General features: G+C 41.4%; 1 protein-coding gene across 3 annotated transcripts; it reads left to right on the top strand.

Moving 5' to 3' along the window:
* The first annotated feature begins 33 nt into the window (after positions 1–33).
* LOC308482438 (uncharacterized protein) lies at positions 34–20,933 on the top strand. Of its 3 annotated transcripts, none has more exons than XM_081015544.1 (11): positions 34–112; positions 4,220–4,286; positions 8,209–8,241; positions 8,802–8,882; positions 10,135–10,217; positions 10,462–10,588; positions 14,244–14,443; positions 15,104–15,379; positions 16,376–16,597; positions 17,751–17,888; positions 20,605–20,933. In XM_081015544.1, exons 1-11 carry the CDS (start codon positions 49–51, stop codon positions 20,652–20,654), a joined length of 1,341 nt encoding a protein of 446 aa, XP_080871670.1. In that variant the 5' UTR covers positions 34–48; the 3' UTR covers positions 20,655–20,933. The 3 variants fall into 3 exon arrangements, with proteins under 3 accessions (XP_080871670.1, XP_080871672.1, XP_080871671.1); XM_081015546.1 differs by lacking the exon at positions 34–112 and adding an exon at positions 1,453–1,745; XM_081015545.1 differs by lacking the exon at positions 34–112 and adding an exon at positions 1,880–1,979.
* Positions 20,934–21,560: the final 627 nt, after the last annotated feature.

Genomic DNA, 21,560 nt, shown 5'->3' on the forward strand with positions numbered 1-21,560 from the left:
CAAGCGCCCGCCGTCCAACAAACCTCATCTTCATTGGACAGGCTACGTATGGGCAAGAGGCTGAAGAAGGGAGGTGAAGGGAAAGGGCAAAGAAGAATACGCATGCGTAACGGTCAGTAGCGTTGTGCCGTCGACCACCCATCGTCTGGTCCCTAGAATTTGTTAAAAGTTGCTGCAAAAGATCCTTACGTTCCTGCTGTGTCTTTGCAGAGGTTTCACTGACAGTTAATTGACCGATGAACGTTATATATTTGCACTTCCAGGGTGGTTCACAAAATAGTGCAAACAAATTCTAAAAGATCACATTAAACTTCTGTAAGGTATTATTACTACTATCAGCACCACTACTATGCTTATTAGCCAGGTCTACTACTGTAAGAGACAGCAGGAACAACAATGCTTGGATTTCTTGGTGCTGCACGTTATTTGCTGCCGTTGTTTATCCCACAGTGTTAAAGAAAAACCCAGGCACTATTTAAAAATTAAGAATTTAAGACAGTCCTTGCCAGTCTTCACTAAAAGCACTAAATGCCTTCAGTATAAAATAAGGGATCTCTGATTTGACCTTTGTGAGGTTTGCTGTGTCACGCTGAATTATTTGATAGCTTAATTGTTATTTAACTTAATTTTTTTTTTAAAAAAAACTAAGGCTAAAGTAAGTTCTAACTCAGGCTAAACCAACACTGAGTTACTGTACTTTTAACTCAGAAATAAACCTCACTGGAACTTACACCCCCAGGATGAAGCAAAAACAGGATTGGAGCCATGCAGCCATGTCCTCTAGTTGCTTATAATTTTGGACCAGTGTTTGAAACTCCCATTGTTCTAGGGGCGTTTTGCGACAGGGAATTTCATTAGTGGGAGCAGCTTCTGAGTTCTGAGCGCAGTACTGCGCCTAAGATTTCAGATTAAAACTGCAGAGTGGAGGAAAGGGGGACCTTTTTCTGCCTCCCCACTTCCAGCTACTCTGAAGACTGGAGAAGAGACCCTCTTAAGAATATTAGGGGGCTGAGCAGGGGAAGGACTAGAGACCATGGGAAAAACGAACATAATATTTTAGGGGCAGTTCATTCATTTTCAGCTTTCTATTCTTGTTATGAAAAAAACACACGTAGACATTCCGTTGTTGCGCCCACACCCTAGGTTTAAGGTGTCATTTCGCCCCTAGCTTTCATATATAAGTTTCTTAACACTGTTTTGGACTAGGACTGGGAAGAAGAGGCAGGATCAGATCCTTTGTTGTTATTGTACTGTATTCGCACTCTTGACTGAATGACGTTCCTGTCCTTTGTAAGCCCCCACTGGAAGAAAGGCGGCTGAGAAACATTTCGAATCAACAAGCCAGCTAAGCGTACATAGGGATGCATTTTGAGGCCGGGGAGTCGCCGCAGACTGCCGTGCCGTTGCCATGGAAACCAAGCAGGCCGGGGCCTAGCTCAGCCGCGGCGCCGGGGGCGCTGTGCGCGTGCGATGGCCGCCCTTCGCTTTCGGCCCTCGGGCTGGCAGGCAGGCGCACGAAGGATGCTCCGCCCCGCGGAAGAGGAGGAGCCGGGGATGGGCGGTAGCGTGTTTGTCTTTGATTCACGCCGCTGCCGCTGTTGTTGCCACCGCTGTTGTTACCGCCCCGGCCGCGCTCCCTCCCAGTTTCCTCCTGACTGTGTTTCATCTGCGGGAAGGGAGAGAAAAGGTTGAGGCCGTTTCGGGGGGCGGCGGCGGCGGCAGAAGATTCGTGAAGCCTTGAACGTGTGAGTTGGGACGGGGGGGGGCTCGACTGGGAAGAGGGTAGCAAGACGGCATTCGAGGTGGGGAAGTGGATTGCATATTTGTTCCGCATTACTCCCCGGGTCTCTAGGTTGTTTATAATCACCATTGTGTTTTTCTTCATCCGTCCTTTATGCCAGGAACTCAGGGTGGCATAATATGGTCCTCCTCCTTCTCCCTTCCTCGCTACCATGTTATTCTCACAACAGTCCTACGAGGTAGTTGAATGCGACAGGCTCAAGCTCACCCGAAGAGCTTTTGCTTTTGGGGGGATGGGTTTGAGTAGAGATTTGAAGCTGGGTCTTCTTGTTCCTAGTCTCACATGCTTAACTGAAGTGGTGCATCGGCTCATTATTTGTTTGTTTTAGTCTTTATATCCAAGCTTTCCTCTAAGGAGCTCAAAATGGTGTACCTAGGCCTCCTCCTCCTTCCCTTTTTACCCCCATGAAGTAGGTTAGGTAGTTTAGGCTGAAAGGGAGTGACTGGCTGAGGTCACCCAGTGAGGATTGAAATCTTGGTCTCCCAGGTCCAGTGCTGTAACCATGCTGGCTCTCAATAACATTTGGTATTGGGGAGGCACACAAACGCACAATCCACAGCAAAACTGTTAAGATGCTCTGTCATTAAAAATCCAAAACAGAATGAGACTCTTGCAAATCTTTCCCAACTATGAGCCTTTGAAGAAACTCAACACGAACCATTTCCTATTCCTCTCCTCCACACCCATACTGAAATTTTTTGGCTAAAAAATAAAACATATTTTGGCAAAAAGACCCTTGTGGCTTTAGAGGGGGAAGCGCTCCACTCCTGCTCTCCCTCCCAACACCCCCCCACCCATTGCTGCTTTTATTCTAAGCTGCCTTTTCTAGGTATTAGATTCAGGTAAGTAGCTGTGTTGGTCTGACATAGTTGAAATATATTTTAAAAATTGTCCAGTTGCACCTTAGAGACCAGCTAAGTTTGTTCTTGGTATAAGCTTTCGTGTGCATGCACACTTCTTCAGATACAGTACACTGAAACAGAAGTCACCAGACCCTTATATATAGTGGGAGGGTGGGGTGGGGCTTTTCTCAGGAGGGTAGTAAGAGATGGGTGATTGACTCAATGGGTATGGTAAACCTGTTGACGACTGATAACAACTGAACAGGAATCCAAGGATAAATGGACATAAATCTGACATCAGGAATCACAAGACAAAGAAGCCAGTAGGAGACTACGTCACTCTCTCAGGACATTCAATACAGGATCTCAAAGCAGCTGTCTTATTACAAAAGAATTTCAGAAACAGACTTGAAAGAGAAGTTTATGAATGTCAACTTATCACTAAACTGAAAACTATGGGGAGACCTGGTCTCAATATAGATATTGGATTTCTGTCTCATTATATATGCTGATCATCTGCATACTATCCCTTGCTTTTTCCTGTAGGACTAATTGCAGTTGTTAACAGAAAATTCCTGGGCTGGCTTATGCAAACCTACCTGGCTAAGCTAAGGCTATCAAGAGAACAATAGAGGACATTAAAATATAATAGAGCTTCTTGCCCCAGGTGTGAGCCATGGGCTCTTGCCACCCATTGGCAGAGAGAGGGAGGCAGGCATCCAGCTTTTGTAACAATATTTATATATTTGGCAGAATTTGTATTACATGTCCTCTTCCTCTGCTAAATCAAAGAATCTCCAAATCCCTCCCTGCTATCTTAATCTATATTTGCGCTGCTTTGTGTGTTTTTTGCACAATGTATGTAATCGTGTTTGAACTGGTAGCCTGTAATTATATGCAGCATTTTGTGGACTGAAGTTCCCCAGAGAGGGTAAGAGTGTGTTTTTTCTGCGCTCTTGTGATGGAAAAACATAAGGCATCATTCCTTATTGGAGAAGCAATTTATTTTTTTTGAGTGGAAAAGAACAGAAAGTTCAGTCCACAACCTGTCTCTTCATTTAGGTGGGATCTGCCCACCCCCAAAGAATATCCCATGTAAGCTAGACTATCGTGGTACATAAACACATAAAAATATAGTTTCAAGAAGGTCACATACCATGGGGGAATTTCTAAATTCATAAACCTTTCAGTTAACCTGACTTGGGAAAAGACATTTCTAATACTAAATATTAATAGACTTTGAATGTGAACCTGGAGACTCCCTCAAAATAAATGACTTTAGAAAGCAAGTCTACTTGACCCAGTATCCTGGTAATATTTTTTGCAGTTCCTTCACTTTTTTGTGAGTGAAAAGGTGAATATAGTTAATGAACAAGTTAATTTGGAGTAAGAAAATGTCTTGAACATTTGGCCTTTGTTTCATTTCAGGAATGAAGTGATAGTCTGAAGGAAACATGTGGTTAACTGTGTCTTTATTGGTGTAATGGTTGTCATGTGAAGAGAAGGTCTGTGAAATATTTTTATTTTGGAAATAATTCACCCTGATGAAAATAATAGTTTTTCCCCCCTCATATAGAAACTGAAATGTCTTCGTGGGTCAAAGTAACTACAGATCAAGCACAAACACCTGTTCCAGAAAAGAGGTAAAATAAAATTGCATTATCTGTTTGTTCTTCTACAGTTAAAAATGATTGGTTGGAATTTAATAATCCCAGAAGCTGTAGTTAAATTGTTTTACTACTACTTCTGCTTCAGAGTTAGTAAAATGCTCTTAATTATTTAGTCGAAGGGTTGGAAATCTGTGGCACTCCAGATGTTATTGGATGCCAACTTCCATTAGCCCTAGCCTGCATGAGTAATATTCAGGGATGATGAGAGCTGGTCTAACAACATCTGGAGGGGCAGAACTTCCCTGCCCCCGCTTTACTCCCAATTTAATGATCATTTCTTTTTAAAAGCAACACAGTATATGTTTCTAAGTGCTCTGCTAAATACTTTGAAGTTGACATTTAATAATACAAGAGATAATCCCGTTGATGTCATTCAGAATTCTGCGCATAAATGTAAGTGCAATTATAAAACCTTTAGAAACTACAGGCGAAATTCACTTAAAGGGCTTCCACTTGGGCAACAGGGCTTTCTACCCCTCTCCTGCCTGCCCCCGCCCAAAAAGTGGTTCTGGGGGTGTCAGGAAAACCCCCAGATCAGGATGTAATGGGGGGAGCGTTCTGTCTGGCAATCTGAAATGATTGCGCAGTCCAAACATTTGTTACAGTCCATGTGGAATTCTACCCCATAAATATATTATGGTCACATCCTAGCACCCCCTTCCACCTCGTTAGTGACAGGTATTTGCCTTAGTTCAAGTCAGACATTTGGTCTCCAGCTCAGTGCTATCTACCGCTGTGCTGACTGGCCACAGCTTTCCAGGGTTTCAGACAGAACTCTTTGCCAGGCCTTCCTGGAGATGCTCAAGATGGAAGCTTCTGCATTCAGAGCATGTGCCCCTCTACAATCTTGTTCTCATTTCAAGTCCTGTAGTGACTACCCACGCAGTGAAGAGGATGTTACCATGTGGCAGCATGGAAAATGCAGGGTGATGGGGGGCACTGTAATATTATTTAAGTACATTAAATAATAACAGCCTTTATCTCATGGCATGATCAGTTGCCATGATTACTGGTAACCACGCAGTGAGGTTATAAACAACCACCAAACAATGTTTGGCCTTCTGCAACTACTCTCTCTTCTAGAATTGAGTGAGATGAGGAAAGCAAGTGGAATTTTAAAAAATGAGACTCTTTCCTTATTAAGAAACATTTGAGGCAGTTGAAATAAATTATTGGTGAGAAGAAAAAGCATTTGCTGTACTGGGTTTACTGAATAATATTACCAATCTTCCTTCTGTTTTAGAAGCTAATAATAGTTTTCTCAGCTCATTGCTAGCAACTGGTGCACTGATGAGATAACCTTGACATTTTAAGATGGAACCTCATAAGTAGTTACCTCAAGTATATTTCTTACGTGAAAAAGCAGCTCCCTGTTGCTGCTTTGCACCAGGAAATGGCTGTTATTATCACATATTCCTTGGCAACACTGCTTGTCCTGGGGGGTTTATCCCACCTTGTTTTCTAGTTGCTTCAGTACACCAACTAGCGCATGCCAAATAAATGTCTTGCACAGTGGGACATTTCTGTACCAACAAGGATTACTTGAAGAGTAACTTTACTTGGAGTAAAAGATTGGAGTTGTGTGCTATATTTAGTACCATTACATTGTTGGGCAGTATAATGAACACTGAGTTTCTTGGCCTCTTGGGCTTTATATGTTTGTGTATTTAGATGGAAGCTCTGCTTAAAGGGTTCAGAACGATGCTTCTTATGTTCGAAGTTAAGCTAGTTTCTTCATCAGAACTGAATTTGTTTTTATCTGTCCTTTAGCTATAGTTAACAGCAAATGAGGCAAGACCAAGCAGCTGTCATCCTTATGCTGTCTCTGATACTTGACATAACTTTCCAGACTATACATCTGTTGTCCTTTTTTCTTTTGGATGGGTTTCTCTACCCAACCTGTGCAGACTTCAAATCCAGCAGCTTAAACAAATATGTGTAGCACAGCTGGATTGCTGAGTTCATCTGGAAGGGGGCAGGAAAGGGTGGTTGCACTATTTGTGTCATTCCCCGTGATACGGCTTCTAGACTTAAAATATAATACTACATCGTAGTGGTTCAAGGGAATCATTGACATAATTCATTGACATGAGTAGCATGCTGCAGCTTCCTTAAATCATCATATGGGATATGGGATTGGGGGGGCAACTCCCATCTCTGGCGGGGGTGCAATTAGTGCCAGCACCGTCCGTTAAGAGTTTGGGTGTAATCTTCGACACCTCCCTTTCCATGGAGGCGCAGATTGCAGCTACAACAAAGGTGGCATTTTTCCATCTCCGCCAAGCTAAGCAGTTGGCTCCTTACCTCTCTCGCCCTGACCTAGCCACTGTGATCCACGTGACGGTCACCTCCAGACTGGATTATTGTAACTCGCTCTACGTGGGGCTGCCCTTGAGACTGACCCAGAAACTCCAGCGGGTGCAGAATGCTGCAGCGAGACTCCTTACGGGGTCTTCGCTGCGAGATCACATTCACCCGGTGCTACACCAGCTGCACTGGCTCCCGGTGGAGTACAGGATCAGGTTTAAGGTGCTGGTTTTAACCTTTAAAGCCCTATACGGCCTAGGACCCTCGTGCCTACGGGACCGCCTCTCCTGGTATGCCCCACAGAGAAACTTACGGTCTTCAAATAAAAACATCTTGAAGGTCCCAGGCCACAGAGAAGTTAGTCTGGCCTCAACTAGAGCCAGGGCTTTTTCGGCCGTGGCTCCGATCTGGTGGAACACTCTGTCACAAGAGACCAGGGCCCTGCGGGACTTGACATCTTTCCGCAGGGCCTGCAAGACAGAGCTGTTCCACCAGGCCTTTGGCCAGGACACAGCCTGACTCCCTCCCTCGGCAATCTTCGCGGAGCTCTGGCCCAATGGTTGCCAGTGGCTTGAATTAATTAATTTTATAATGAATGATTTTAGAGTGTTGTTTGTGCTGTACTTTTGTACTGTTTTATTGTTGTTAGCCGCCCTGAGTCCGGCTTTGGCTGGGGAGGGCGGGATATAAATAAAATTTATTATTATTATTATTATTATTATTATTATTATTATTTCTGTTACTTATTATTTTTCTTCTCTTAATGCTTTATGATGTTAAATAGTTTCTTCTTTACACTGTTGAAAGTCTATTATGTTTGAGTTGCTCTATAGCTATCCCTCTCTAGGTTCAGACAACCTCTTTCCCAAGAAATCAGATTGTTGAACATTATCCTTCCTGTTCAGAACCAGAATAAGCATTTCTTAAGATGCCTTGCTTCCAACTGGGTTTCTGATGCATCATGTTTTCACCTTTTTCTTTTAATAGATGGTCCCATTGTTAAAAAAAAAAAAAATGCCCTTAAGTATTTATTCATTTAAGAGATCAGAATTTAGTATGTCTTGGGTTGTAACTTTTTGTAAGATACCCTCAGACTTTTCATAGACCAATCTATTACACCTTTATTATCTTGTATAATTCCTCCCATCCTCCAAGAGCATCAAAATATTTCATTGATAATTATTTGAGGGATTTTTTTCTTACATTTTACATTTATGATATATACTTCTAGGTGAATTTCTGTGCACTTCTATGTGTATGTGAGTCATGCACCTTATTTTTCTGATTTTAAGTTTTTAAAAATTGTTTTTAAAATTGTTTTTTTTTTAGGGTGAATGGTAGGTAATAATAAAAAAGAATATTAATACAGGCAATACTGGCTTCTGTTCTTCCCCCATTTTAAAAAATACATAATTTCATATTTTATCCTTTCAGCTTATCATTCTGTCTTAAAGCATTTGGGATTTATAAGGTCTTCATATTCGAAGACAATTTGTACCTTTTACTTCTACAGTGATGTAATTAATGACAGATGCTTGCAGCATATCTTCTGCATAAGTTAACCTACTTTTTCCCACTTTGGGTCTAGGCATAGACCTGGATGGATTCCACGACTTCTAGAGTAAGTAATCCTCAATGTTTTAATCATTTAAAATACTTTTTTTTAAAAAAACCTTCAAATAGTTTGATGGTTACGTTGTCTTTTTACATTTAAATATAAAAAGGAGACATTGCTTTTGCTGTTGTTGTTCTTTGGAATTAGCTTCTTCTCCGATTCACCCTACTAGCATTTGTTATCCTAGGTCAGTTGCTTAACTTTGTGGTTCTGTTTTGAGGGGAAAGAGTACACAATTTCTCCGGCAGTTACATTTTTGGATAGAAAAATAAGCATAGGAAGCCAATACCAGTTGTGCAAAGAGTCAGTACAGTGGAGCAGCTCATTAGCCTATCACACTTTCTCTTTTCAGAGTGTGGTTGTATTTCCATGAGTATCCATAAGTGGCCAGCAGGCAAAGCTGGCTGAGGAATCAACCACCTAGTGGGATTTCTGGTAAATAACTGCACATAGATGAACCTGGCAATCTTGTACTATATTGTAAAAGTAGAACTGAGCTTTCCAGAAGAGGTGCAAACAATGGCAATCCAGCATCTTAAATATGTTACAATTTTTGTGCCTTACAGCATAAATCCTTACAAAACCTTTCAGAAGAGCTCTTACTCGTCTCCAGAGGGTTATTCGAAGGACTATGAAGATGCTAACAGGTTAGAGGGTTTTTTCTCAGTACTTATTTGAATAATAACCTGACCCCATCCCCAAAGCTCAAAGAAGATGTGAAACCCAATGTTAACAAATAAGCTCATGTCCTAAAATTTCTTCTTTTCATCAGATATATTGAGACATTTCAGGAAAACTGGGCTATATACTATTTTGAAACAGATACAGACCAATGGATTCAGCACGTAACAGTGTTTTGAAAGTTCAGTGTATTCAATTAGTAGGATTTAAGTATGGTTTCTTTTTACTTGGCTCTCTATGAATTCACTTTAAGGGTATAACATCATATGAAGTTCATACATACACTTTTATTTTTAGCTTTTAGAAAAGGCTGAATTTCCATAATATATTTATTCCCAACACCTAGAAGTGGCTGATCTCAAGCTCTCTTTGAGCATAACTGCTAAAACCAGCCCATATGGCTCTTACATGGTGGCTTTAGGCAGGCGCTGATTCCATGCGAAGCTGTGGCCTTTGCATAGCATGCCCAGCACCACACTGACCAGACAGTTTCTCATGCCATGAGAGTACCCTAAATTTGGGAGGACCACAGCTCCGTGGTAGAGCACATGCTCAGCATGCACAAGGTCACAGGTGCATTTCCTGACATCTCCAGTTAGAAAAGGAAGGATAGCAGTTGGTGTGTAAAACTGCTGTCTTGAGATGTTGGAAAGTGGCTGCCAATCAAAGTAGATGATGCCTACAAATAAGTACCTGAGTCTTGCCTGCTACAAGCGAATTTCCTGTGCTCTAAAATTGCACCTAGATATATGCTATATACTTTCAGTTTAGAAGGTGATTTACAGTTCAGTTTGAAGCAAATACCAGCAGTTAATCTCCTAAACAAATTGAATCAAGGGGGGGGGGGACAGCAGCCCAAGAGCCACAGGTACACATAACATGCACACATGTTATATATATATAAAATGCCATGTGATTTATTTATTCTTTATTTTATACCTTCATATTATTAAACATTGATTCAAATGTTCAATCAAATGCCTCCCTCAACGATATTACCAGGACACCCCACTATGCCTTTGTCTTCTGGGGTCCCAATTACCTGTATCACTGGTATAAGCATTGCACTAAGTGACCAGCAGCGTGCTTCATCAAGAAAAATGTTTATACATTAATCACATGCCCCAGTATGAGAAGGTAAAGAGAGAGAGTACTCTTCAAAAACAGGAAGTTTTATTTTAACTCTGCTTGATTCACTTTTGTGTCTTGTATGGTTAGCTTTGAAGAACTCTTCGGGCAGCAATATCATCCATCAACAGGGAATGAAGATAATTATGAGAGATACCAATATTCTCAAAAAGGTAAGAGAGAGTTTCTCTGGCAGCTTGCACCAATGATCAGTGATAGGCATGTCAAATATTGTTGGCTTCTGTTTCTCAGTCCTGTGGGCCAAGATGCCTGTTATGTATTCCTAAATTCTGACTGTTTACTTGGAAGCTATTAAAATGTGTTGACTTGCCTACCCTGAAATTGCAATTGTCTTAGCAAGGAGAGGGTGCAGTCCTTTAAGCAACTCCACTTCAGCCTGTCTGGGTATCTCTTTAGATGATGACTACACAAAGGACGTTCTTCGGGACAAGCTGTACTTGCAGTTTTACCAGCAGTTAAAGAAGGAGTACGACAAAGACCGACCTTCAGACTGTGTCATTGTTTCCATCAGCAAGGATCAAGCGTGAGTTTGTTTTTAAAGTTGTACTTAAGGATTCGAGCTGAGCTGTGAACTAACATCTTAATGTGTAATTTGGTTTTGAGCCAATCTTTTTAGGATTTCTCTGCTTCCATACCAAAATTTTACCTGAAATGGTACCAGCTGTGACAGTTATGCAAGCCTAAAGCCTGTATTACATGGGATAGCAGCAGGGGTGTGTCTTTAAAGTTGGACCTGCCTTATTTGCATGTAAGGAGAGATATTAAAGGGACATGCCAAAACTTTCCCTCAGGTTCTTTTCTTAGCTGTGTTGGTATTGGAGCCTCCCTGGGAAAAGCACTTAGTGGCATGGGCAGTGGGGATAAAAGTAATGGGGGTCAGCTCCTACCACCCACACTCTTTGTGCCCTTTAAACAACCCCTCCCCCCAAAAACTGATTTGTATAGTGTGGCAGACTTTCATTTAAAGATGTGGGCCTGCCATGATCCAGTGCAGTTTGGGGCTTAATTCGTGTGCTTCTTGAAGCTGTTACTTTTGATTACCAGTTTATACTTAGCAGGAAGGTCGCTTTAAACAGTGTTGCAGTGTTGTTAATTTGTATCACGGTAAATACAGTCTTTATCCATGAACTAGCAGGTTGCATATATGTATTCCCCCCCTTTGATTTTCTTGTATCTTTTTGTAAACCGCTTTGAGGCTTTTTTTGCTTTTTTACAGCCAAGCGGTCTATAAATTTTATGACATTAATAATTAATTTTGAATCCAATTCTCCACGTATATCCCACCCCATACTCCTCTCTGAATCTTAAATGTACAATATGAACCAAGAGAAGTTTCTCTTTTTTTGTATATTAAATACTATAAGTGCTTACATTAAGAGATTATTCTGCAATCTTAAAGTTTCCATTTATAAACCCACTTTTTCCTTGATTGCCCAAACAGAAATTTGATGTTCCCATAATGTAGTGCTGGTAATTAGACTTTAAAAAACAGCAACACACTTTCTCAATATTTCAACACTTTTTAAGATTAATGTTTGAATGACAAACTAAGCTGAATGAATCTTGTTCACGAAGCATACTCTAGGTTTACAGGACTGTGGGTTTTCATAAAGTTGGTAGTCTGGCAGCCTGTAAGATTGTTTAATCAATTAGATTGTACTGTTATTGAGTACTGTTTATGTAAGCCGACTTGGAATGCTAGGAACTTCAATAAGCATATCAGCACCTGATATTTAACATTCTAGGTTGCTTCTTAAAATAGCTTTTACTTCTTTTATATTCTTCTTAAAACAAAATACATATTTATAGTCTTGTACTCAACTACTTGTTAAAACCTTTCATTGTTTTTAACATTTTGGTGTGGCCCCTGCCCGGAATATTTTCTAATACAAAGGGTGTCTATCAGTTCAAGACAAATATGATGCTTCTGCTTCTAAGCAATGAAATTTCCATGATATTTCAACCAAGTCTTTCTCACTTTGTCATTCCAACCTGACTCTTCAGTCTGTTATAATATTAACTAGAGCTTCTTAATTTGCTCTGAAACCATCCCACTGAAAACTATTTTCTGATTCTCCACATAATGGTCAAGCATATTTTGAGTCAAAACAGTAATGGCCATCTCTTTTAAAGTGCCACAGTTAGCTGTAGGCTTTCACTGAAAAAGTTACCAGCATAATTTGAACACCTTATTCACTGAAAGTATATTGAATCTGTGTGATGATGTTTAAGCATGCCTTAAATATTCTCAACTTTCCCTTGGATATTATACTAATAAGAAAAATATAGGGTGGTTGTATTAGATTTTTTGCTTTGCTGTAGTAAGCGATTTCCATGACCTCTTCTAATTTCCCATCCAGTAGCACATGGAAATGTTGAATACATTTCTGCCTTTCATCCATTGGGCCGCTAATATCACTAGCAGATCTTGGGAGTCCATAGAGCGGGATATATTGGAGATATCATTTGGGTCTCTCGTTAGACCTCTTCCTACAATCTTCAGAACACGAGCACCTTCCTTTCTGGTTGAATGACCACCTCCCTTTTTAAATCCAGAAGAGTCATTGCAAAGTAACACTTACTAAAACGTTTGCCCAAATGTAATAAAATGTTAGTTAGCAACTGTTCATACTTTCTCAGGTAGCTGAGGTTAATGCATGTCTTTAAAGCTCTCTAATATTGTACTTTCTATTAATTTCAACATTGGCAATTCATTTTACACTTTATGGACACAGACTTTTAACATCACAGTGCGCGTTCTGTGCATAATACCTATATTTTATATTGCTGAAGCTCCAGGTATGTGAATCAACATATATTACAAAGGTTGGGGTACCCATAGTTAATCACATTATATCATCCTGGCTGGCACTCAGTGCCATCTAACTGGATAAACTTGAGTGTTTTGCCCACTGTGGTGTAGTGGTTAAGAGCGGTAGTCTCGTAATCTGGGGAACCGGGTTCGAGTCTCCACTCCTCCACATGCAGCTGCTGGGTGACCTTGGGCTAGTCACACTTCTTTGAAGTCTCTCAGCCTCACTCACCTCACAGAGTGTTTGTTGTGGGGGAGGAAGGGAAAGGAGAATGTTAGCCGCTTTGAGACTCCTTAAAGGGAGTGAAAGGCGGGATATCAAATCCAAACTCTTCTTCTTCTTCTTCACATGATTTTATCTTTTTATCTTGGTTGTAAAATTAAAGCCTTTGAAATTGATTTCCTGTCCATATTTAGCATGGAATGACCCAGATTGAGAACCTAGTTGCATTGCCATGATTTCATAACACGAAAGGTGTTTTTTGTTTATAAAGTGCTAGTAAAAGTCAAAGAATACATGTACTGCCATAACCAGTTGGTAATTTTCCTAATTACTTTGATATTTAATTCTTGCTGTCCTACCAATTTGGATTCAAAAATACATTTAAAATAACAGAATATAAAGTTGACATGTCTTCACATACGCATTATCAATTATGGTGCAGTTAATCACACAGTGATAAACAAATTTCCATACACACCTGTTTCCAAACCCCACAAATTCCTATTTTACAGGTGTTCATGAGTCCACACTTAAGTGTATTTTGTCCAAATGTTCCTTGACGCCAAGCGGTTTTGCAGCTTAACAGTAACTGGAAAATTGAACCAGTGTATCCCAGTTCAGGACTCTATGCAGCCTTGCTTGAATGGATTCCTCAGGCAGCCAAAGGCTTTGCTATTCAGTTTGGTATGATAAAGAAATCTGTGTTTCCCAAAAGGGAAAACTAAATGAAAATAAGAAGAGTGTTGCCTCACCAACAAGTGTATGTCAGTATAGAGCATATAGTTAAAAAGTATAATTGAAAATCATAATATGTTGTCAGACACTCTTAACATTCAATCATAGCTTCCAACCCTAAGCTCTGTATATACCCTGCAGTTGGGATAGGCCTTGTTCACAATGAAGCTTCCATTTGCATAAACAACTGCTCAGTTATTGTTTAAGTCCACCATCCAAACCAGATCTGCTCACTCTTCCCAGTTCCAGTGGGTTGCCTGAATCCCAAAGGAATACTGTTGACATAACAAGTCTGGTACTCTTGAGTCTTTTCCGTGCACACATAATGGCAGCGACTAGAACACTGGCACTAATATTTGGGGAGGAATTATTTGTAAAATAACCTGCTTCTTCTTTTTTTCCTTCAAGGGAATATTCAACAGCCATAGGCCATCGGTTGCAGGATCATGGCCTTGTTGTGGAAATGATATACCTTACATCTGAATCAGGTCTTACACGTGCCCTACAAGAAGTTAAAAATGATGGTTCCCCATTCTGTGTTCTTGTTGAACCATCTAACGTAACACTTTCCTCTTGCACCGTAATCATGCTTCATCAGTCTATCAAAAGTAAGTTTAGATTCATTCAGAAATGGTCCCCATTCATAATATGCTATCTAGATCTCCTCCTCAACACATATACAATATTAAAACATGTCACAAGTTGGAATAATACTTCTAACTGAAAATTAATACTGCTTCACAAAACTGCTGAATGTGCTGAGGAACACTTTTTACATTTATTAAATATTCATACAGTTGTAAACCCTTTCTACACTGAGCAAAATTTATTTCATCTTACTGGAGGGTGTTTTTCTACACTTCTCAGATTTCGCCTTCTGTCTGAAACAATAAAGTAAACCATTGGATTGGGTATTTTCTCTGGATCTTAAAAAGCAAACAAACCCACCTTCAACACTAATTTCTTAGAACTGTTCCTCTATTTAGAAAAGTTTTTGTAAAATTGTTCCAAGCATGAAATTAACTTACTTTAAATGAACACACAAATGAGATCTCAATAGTTACATGTGCACATTACACTTAATAGAACTGAGCATGTTTGTGTTGAATCATGAACATATAACATTCAGTTAAAAATATAAATTTGCTCGTATTGAAACAGACGTTGACTTTGAACTTCAGAATAATGGTTCAGGAACACAGCAGTTTTGTGTTTGGTTTTGTCTTGATGTAACCTTTTAAAAAGCAAGGTATCTCTCTTCTCTATAGTACACCGTAATATGCCCATGGAGGATGCATTGGCTCTGATAGCTAAGGCGTTTGAGAAAATTTGTGCTGAGCGCGAACAACAGGAACGCACAGAGATTTCACACAAAGCAGCTGATCTGGCGAATGACTACCTAGAGCGGGATCTCTATGACAGTTACCATGTGCCTCTAGGCATTAGACATCTCCTCTTTCTGTTAAGTGAGGGAAAACATTTGTATATGGAAGAATTGAACTCAATAAGTGACTTCCTGAAGACCAGGAGAAATAAGCTTGAAGGTATTCATTACTTTCCCACCTGTTCCCCAAGAATGTCCCTATAAATCCCACTATTTTAAAACGGGCTCTTGGTTAAAACTTATATTAAAAATAATAATCAAAATATGGAATGTAAAGGTTAATCCTACCCCATCCCCAAGCCATAAAATCTTACTTCTTACTGGAATGTGAACACTTCTTAAAACTACCTTGCTCTTTTTTTGGCTTTGTAGACATAGTTTTATAATGTGGTATTGGTGGGTAATATTTCCAGCAGGTCTTGCCTGGGTGTGTGTTGGTGGTTAAAATGAATCCAGACTCTCACATGTACATCACACGACACGCATGCACACAGCTCTTCTTTACACAGTGACCCTTGTTTCCAGCTAGGCCTTCAAAGCATGTTGTTACTGCTGTGCAAGAAGACAGTTTTTAAAAGTCCCATTCATACACTAGCGGGGAGAAACTGCGTGTTTTTATCGTGTGGCAGGGCTTTTACTGTTGCTTGCTAAGTTCTTAATGATGGAAGGCAGGAATTAAGCTACTTAAGGAGCAGCAACCACATTATGGGGTGACAAGAAGTATTCCATGGAAGAGCCCCAGGCCAGTGTGGAAAAACAGTCTTAAAGAGCAAGCACTTCCATTGTTCGTTGCCACCCTCTGGTAACCATCACATTTCACGTGGCAAAAAGACATTACACTTATAACAAGTTATTAAATTAAAATATGAAACCTTAATATTCGCGAAAACAATGGCAGACCCCGACCCCTTTATTATGTTCTGCAAACTGAAGAGTTCAGAAGCTCAGTCCTTAAAATAAATTAAACTTACGTCTGTAAATCTAACTTGAGGCGTCTTTAAAAGATCTGAGGTATTTCCCTGAGGGGAAAAAGTAGGTAGTTAAAGAGTGTGATATTCCCATAAATCAGAGGCAAACTACAGTCTTTGCTTTTAATAAATCGGGTGTTCACTAATCATTGTGTGTTGCTTGCTAACTCTTGGTTCTCCTAAACCAGGCTTTGTTGCAGAAACAGACCCTTTAGCTGTTGCAGCTGAAGACACGGTGTATCCAGCAAGTGTCCGGCCAAGCACTAGTGCTCTCCCCCAGACTCTAAGCAAACCCCCGCCCCTTCTTCCAACTCCTGGCCGGAATTCTGTGTTAGGCCAGTCATCTGTATCTTCAGCTAAGCCAGCTTTGTTGGGTGAAAGACCGTTGACAGGTCTTCTTCCCACACCAGGTTGGTAACCCTGTTAACTGTATTGATGTTTTATTAAAATTTACAGTGAAGCAGGGAGAGGAAAGTGGAAATAGAAGGGTGGGTGTGGTTGATGGTTAACTCTCACCTAAGGTGAGATGAGAAACCCAGGGTAACTAACAGTGAAACTTAATTGGTCCACCAGAAATGTTAAAATATGCATTGTACAGTGGTACCTTGCAAGACGAATGCCTCGCAAGACAAAAAACTCGCTAGACGAAAGGGTTTTTTGTTTTTTGAGCTGCTTCGCAAGACGATTTTCCCTATGGGCTTGCTTCGCAAGACGGAAACGTCTTGCAAGTTTGTTTCCTTTTTCTTAACACCGTTAATACAGTTGCGACTTGACTTCGAGGAGCAACTCATAGAATGCGGTGTGGTAGCCTTTTTTGAGGTTTTTAAAGACTTTGGTGATTTTTGAAGCTTTTCCAAAACTTTCCCGACACCGTGCTTCGCAAGACGAAAAAAATCGCAAGACGACAAAACTCGCGGAACAAATTAATTTCGTCTTGCGAGGCACCACTGTACATACATACATGCTACATATGCAGTGTAATATCACTCTTTGAATCAATTTCTTTAAAAACAAAAAATCCTTTGGATAAGGCCTCCTGGAAGATAACTATATGAAAAACTACCTCCTTCAATATGAGCATGCCCAGATATTGTAGTTAATCAGCAGAGGCTGTTCTCTGCATCTGCTAGCACCAGAGGCAAGTTGGGCAGGCACACGAGAGAGGGCCTTTTCAGTGGTTGTACCTACACTGTGGAACTTCTTTCCTAGAGAACCTCGGTTGGTGCCTTTTCTGACCGCTGACCATTAAGTGAAAACATTAAGACAGGCCTACTGCTTGTTGAGTTGATTATATTCTGCTGGTAGGCGATAGTAGGTGCTTTATACTCGGCTGCTGTTTCTATCTTACCCTGCTTCTTAGCTGCTAGTTGTGCAACTTCTTGGTATATTATTACATACTAATCATTGATATATGTTAGCAGCATGGGGTGCATATTTGTGGAAAGGCAGGATAGCAACCATAGTGAAATTAAATAATAATTTCTAGTTTGAGTGACCAATTAATAAAGAAATGTTGGCCATTTCCCCCCATTCCACGCTTTCTTCTTCCCTCTTTCCAAACAGGGCTGGCTGGCCCAAAGGGCAACCCTCCGCCACTTCTGATAAAGTCTGCTAAAAGACCAGTCCACCTACCTCCATCTCCACATCTGCCTGCAAAGCGACCACTGCTTAGTGGCAGACCGGGCTTGCTGCCAACACCAGGTGAGAGCTGAGTAAGCTAGGTGCTGAATGCACAGGAATGAAAGGGGGTCATTTTGCACTTCCAATAAATATTTCCCCAATTCATGAAATGGGGTATGGAGTAGTGGGCAGCCTGGTGAACTTCACCAAGGGTTCAAATACCTCCTGGGTGACCCACATTTGGTACTGCAGGAAGGAGCCTTACCCTTGAGCATCCATTCTCTTCATCCACCCTGGCTCTTCGATTCAATTTGCTATTTTCTGCTTGGAGCAAACTGTATTATGTTGTTGCATAAAAACTGGCAAATCACGGTTGGCACTTCCTTTCCAAGAGCTAGGATCGCAAGTCAAACTTGGCATTGTGTGTGAACAAGTCATTAAAAGTGTTCCATCCATTACACGAGGTGCATAATGTTATTCACATGCTATAGCTTGTTATGTTGCTTTCCTTTCTGTGGGAGTGTGGGGAGAGATTGCTTTCCCTTCTTTGTCAGAGCTGAAGGACAGAAAGAAAGCTTCATTGCCATCCCGCCCCTCCCCAATGGAAGGGTGAGAAGGAAACTCGTGGGGTTCCCAAGTGCCTGATGCTGCTATGTGAAGTGCTGGAAAGATTTTTTTCTTGCTCTTCACACAGCAGTAGTGCATGTTTGGGAACACCATAAGGGTGTTGACTGGTAGGCAGCCACACCCACTTGTCATATTTGGACTGAGAGGGCAATTCTGATAAAGATCTGGACCTTTATCTGAGCAAAAAAGCTTCCCCATCCTTGCCCAATAGATTTGGAACAACTTCAGTAAGATTTCAAATGTAGATTTCTCATTTCTAGATGTTGATGAGACTGGCTGGGTTAATGGTGACCTTCTTTGCAGAAGATGCGTGCAAAATTTAAGTGTGCAAAATTCAGCAACTGCAAACATGATGCTCTAGGATAGTCTTCTGGTGCTTTCCAGATGTTTTGGACTACCGTTACCATAATCTCTGTCCACTGATTGGGGTTGAAGGGAGTTCAGAGACCAGCAATATCTGGAGAGGCTCACGTTGGGGACTAAGGAGGGTGTTCCACTATTTTTGTGTGCGTTTAAAACCTTAAAGTCAAACTTCTGTACTACTTTCAAAGTGGTATTATTAATTAAATTTATTGATCACTTTTTTTGCCAAGAGAACTAAAATCCACTTGCAGTTCTTTTAAACGTATAAGTGCAAACACACATTAAAACTAGCATTAAAAAACAATCTAAAAGACAAGTCAGTTTTTAAAAACTAGATTAATACATTCCATCCATATAAAAGGACCATAGATAATTAAAAGCCAAAGGCTTGACGAAAGATGAATGTTTTTGTCTGGCACTTAAGCTATGTAACAGTGGTGCTTGGGGATGGCATTCCACAGTTGAGGAGCCACCACTGAAAAGGCCCATTCTCATATTGCCACCTTCTGGACCTCCCATGGTAGGGGCACACGAAGAAGGGCCTCGGATGATGATTGCATGGTCCGGGGACTGGGGAGAGGTAGTGCTTGAGAAAGTAGATCTCTCTTTTTTCCATTCATGCCTACTTCTTCATAATGATTGGAATCTTGAGCTAGGGCTGTAAATCCTTGAATTTACAGGATAGAGAATTGTGCTCACTTGGAAGCTGGAAGAAAATTTTATTCTGAAGCTCAGTGGAGGGAGGCGCTAAACAAATAGTTTGCAATCCTTCTCACACTTTGGCACTTCTTTCAGAGTTCATGACTTTTGTCTAAGATTAATAAAATAAGGAGCCTCAAAGACCAGGATTGCTGTGGCCACTACGGTATTCTTTTTATCCAGTTATACAGTTCCCTGGCTTGATGAATATTATTCAGTCTTGTTATGGCTCTTGCTTCTCTAGATATTCTCCTGAGTCCAAAAGCTTTGCAAAGCTCTGAACTCTTAGTAATTGTCAACTGAAGCAGACTTCATTTATGAGCTAAGCTAGGAGCCAGTTCTCTTTGCATGCATATATTCTTTATACTGCACTAACAGCAGTTCATGTTTCATATCAAGTAGCGTATGAGAACACCAAGCTGTACAGTCCTGTGGATGTGGGCCAGGGCTGTGTGCAGTCCATGCCTGCAGCCTTCATGGCTGCCAAGAAATATCACGGCAGTGTCTGTTAAAGTTCAAAAGGTCAAACGGGGGAATTGCTGCTCTTGGAGCATATCCGCACCTCCCTCCCAAACGCTACCTCATTTTCTAAGAGATCCATTCAAAATTCTGTGAAGTGCCCCAAAATGACTTTTGGAGTAAATGGTGCAAATTTAAGTCCACATTGGCAACTTTTGTGAGATCCCAAGCCTTCGCAATCCAGGCTGTTCTCAAGTGTGACTGAACCATAACTGTTCATTTGTCCTGGTTTTTCTATCTCTGAGTCCAAGCTAATATAAATGAGAGAAGTACACTGATTTAAATGAGAAAATACAGTGAATTTTCAGCACCCTTAGGATTCTGGGAGAGTTGAAGAGAGGCTTGTAGGAAAAATGAGTGCATGCAGAAAGTGACAGCTGCCCTATTCTGCTTTCAGTTTTCCAGTTTGCACTGATAAGTTCTGAAGTAAAGGAATGGTTGGGTTTTTTGTTTTTTGCATTGCATTGTATTTTAGTCCAGACAAGAGGCTGTTTTCTTCCATGTAGAAGGCCACTTTGAACATTAAACATGTTCTGTAAAAATTAAAGGCTAAGAGTGTTGCACCACTTAACTGTTCTTCATTTCACAGTTGCTAAGGCACAGCATCATTGGGTACCCAAGCCAAAGTTCCTAGCTTGACTGGACACCTGGATTAAATGGAGTACACGGCAGTCCCTGCTTGCATCATCCCTCTTGCAAGACAGCAGCACCTGACAAATGTGTGTTAGTACACCAGACAAGCTTAAATGTGTATTGTTTTCTGTTCTACACTTTCCTGGGTATTTTCTTTCTTTTTTTTACTTAAGTGGCAGAGTGAAAATAGGTGTTTGTGGAACTATCAGTATTGTAGATTCCCAGTACTAACATTTTTTTAAAAAACCAATATCATCCCAGAATAAATGACTTATTTCCACAGTTTGTCATTTGATTTCTTTGTGACTTAAGCTCCACTTAGATAATTTGTCTGGTGATAAACTTGTTCCTCTGTATATGTAAGCTCCTAGCTAGACTTGAACACTCTTTATGAATACAGTGGTACCCCGCAAGACGAACGCCTCGCAAGACGGAAAACCCGCTAGACGAAAGGGTTTTCCGTTTTGGAGGCGCTTCGCAAAACGAATTTCCCTATGGGCTTGCTTCGCAAGACGACAGCCCATAGGGAAATCTCCGGGACAGCGGGGAAGCGCAGCGCGTCTTCCCCACTGTCCTCGGACCTCCTCCCGCCGCCCGGCTTCGGAACGAATCTCCGATGCCGGGCGGGGGGGGAACGCCTCCTCCCGCCGCCCGGCATCGGAACGAAGCTCCGATGCCGGGCGGGGGGGGGGGACGCCTCCTCCCGCCGCCCGGCAGCGGAACGAAGCTCCGATGCCGGGCGGGGGGGGGACGCCTCCTCCCGCCGCCCGGCATCGGAACGAAGCTCCGATGCCGGGCGGGGGGGGAACGCCTCCTCCCGCCGCCCGGCATCGGAACGAAGCTCCGATGCCGGGCGGGGGGCGGGGAACGCCTCCTCCCGCCGCCCGGCATCGGAACGAAGCTCCGATGCCG

This window comes from Podarcis pityusensis (assembly GCF_964106645.2).
Source record: "Podarcis pityusensis genome assembly, chromosome: 8".
NCBI lineage: Eukaryota > Metazoa > Chordata > Lepidosauria > Squamata > Lacertidae > Podarcis > Podarcis pityusensis.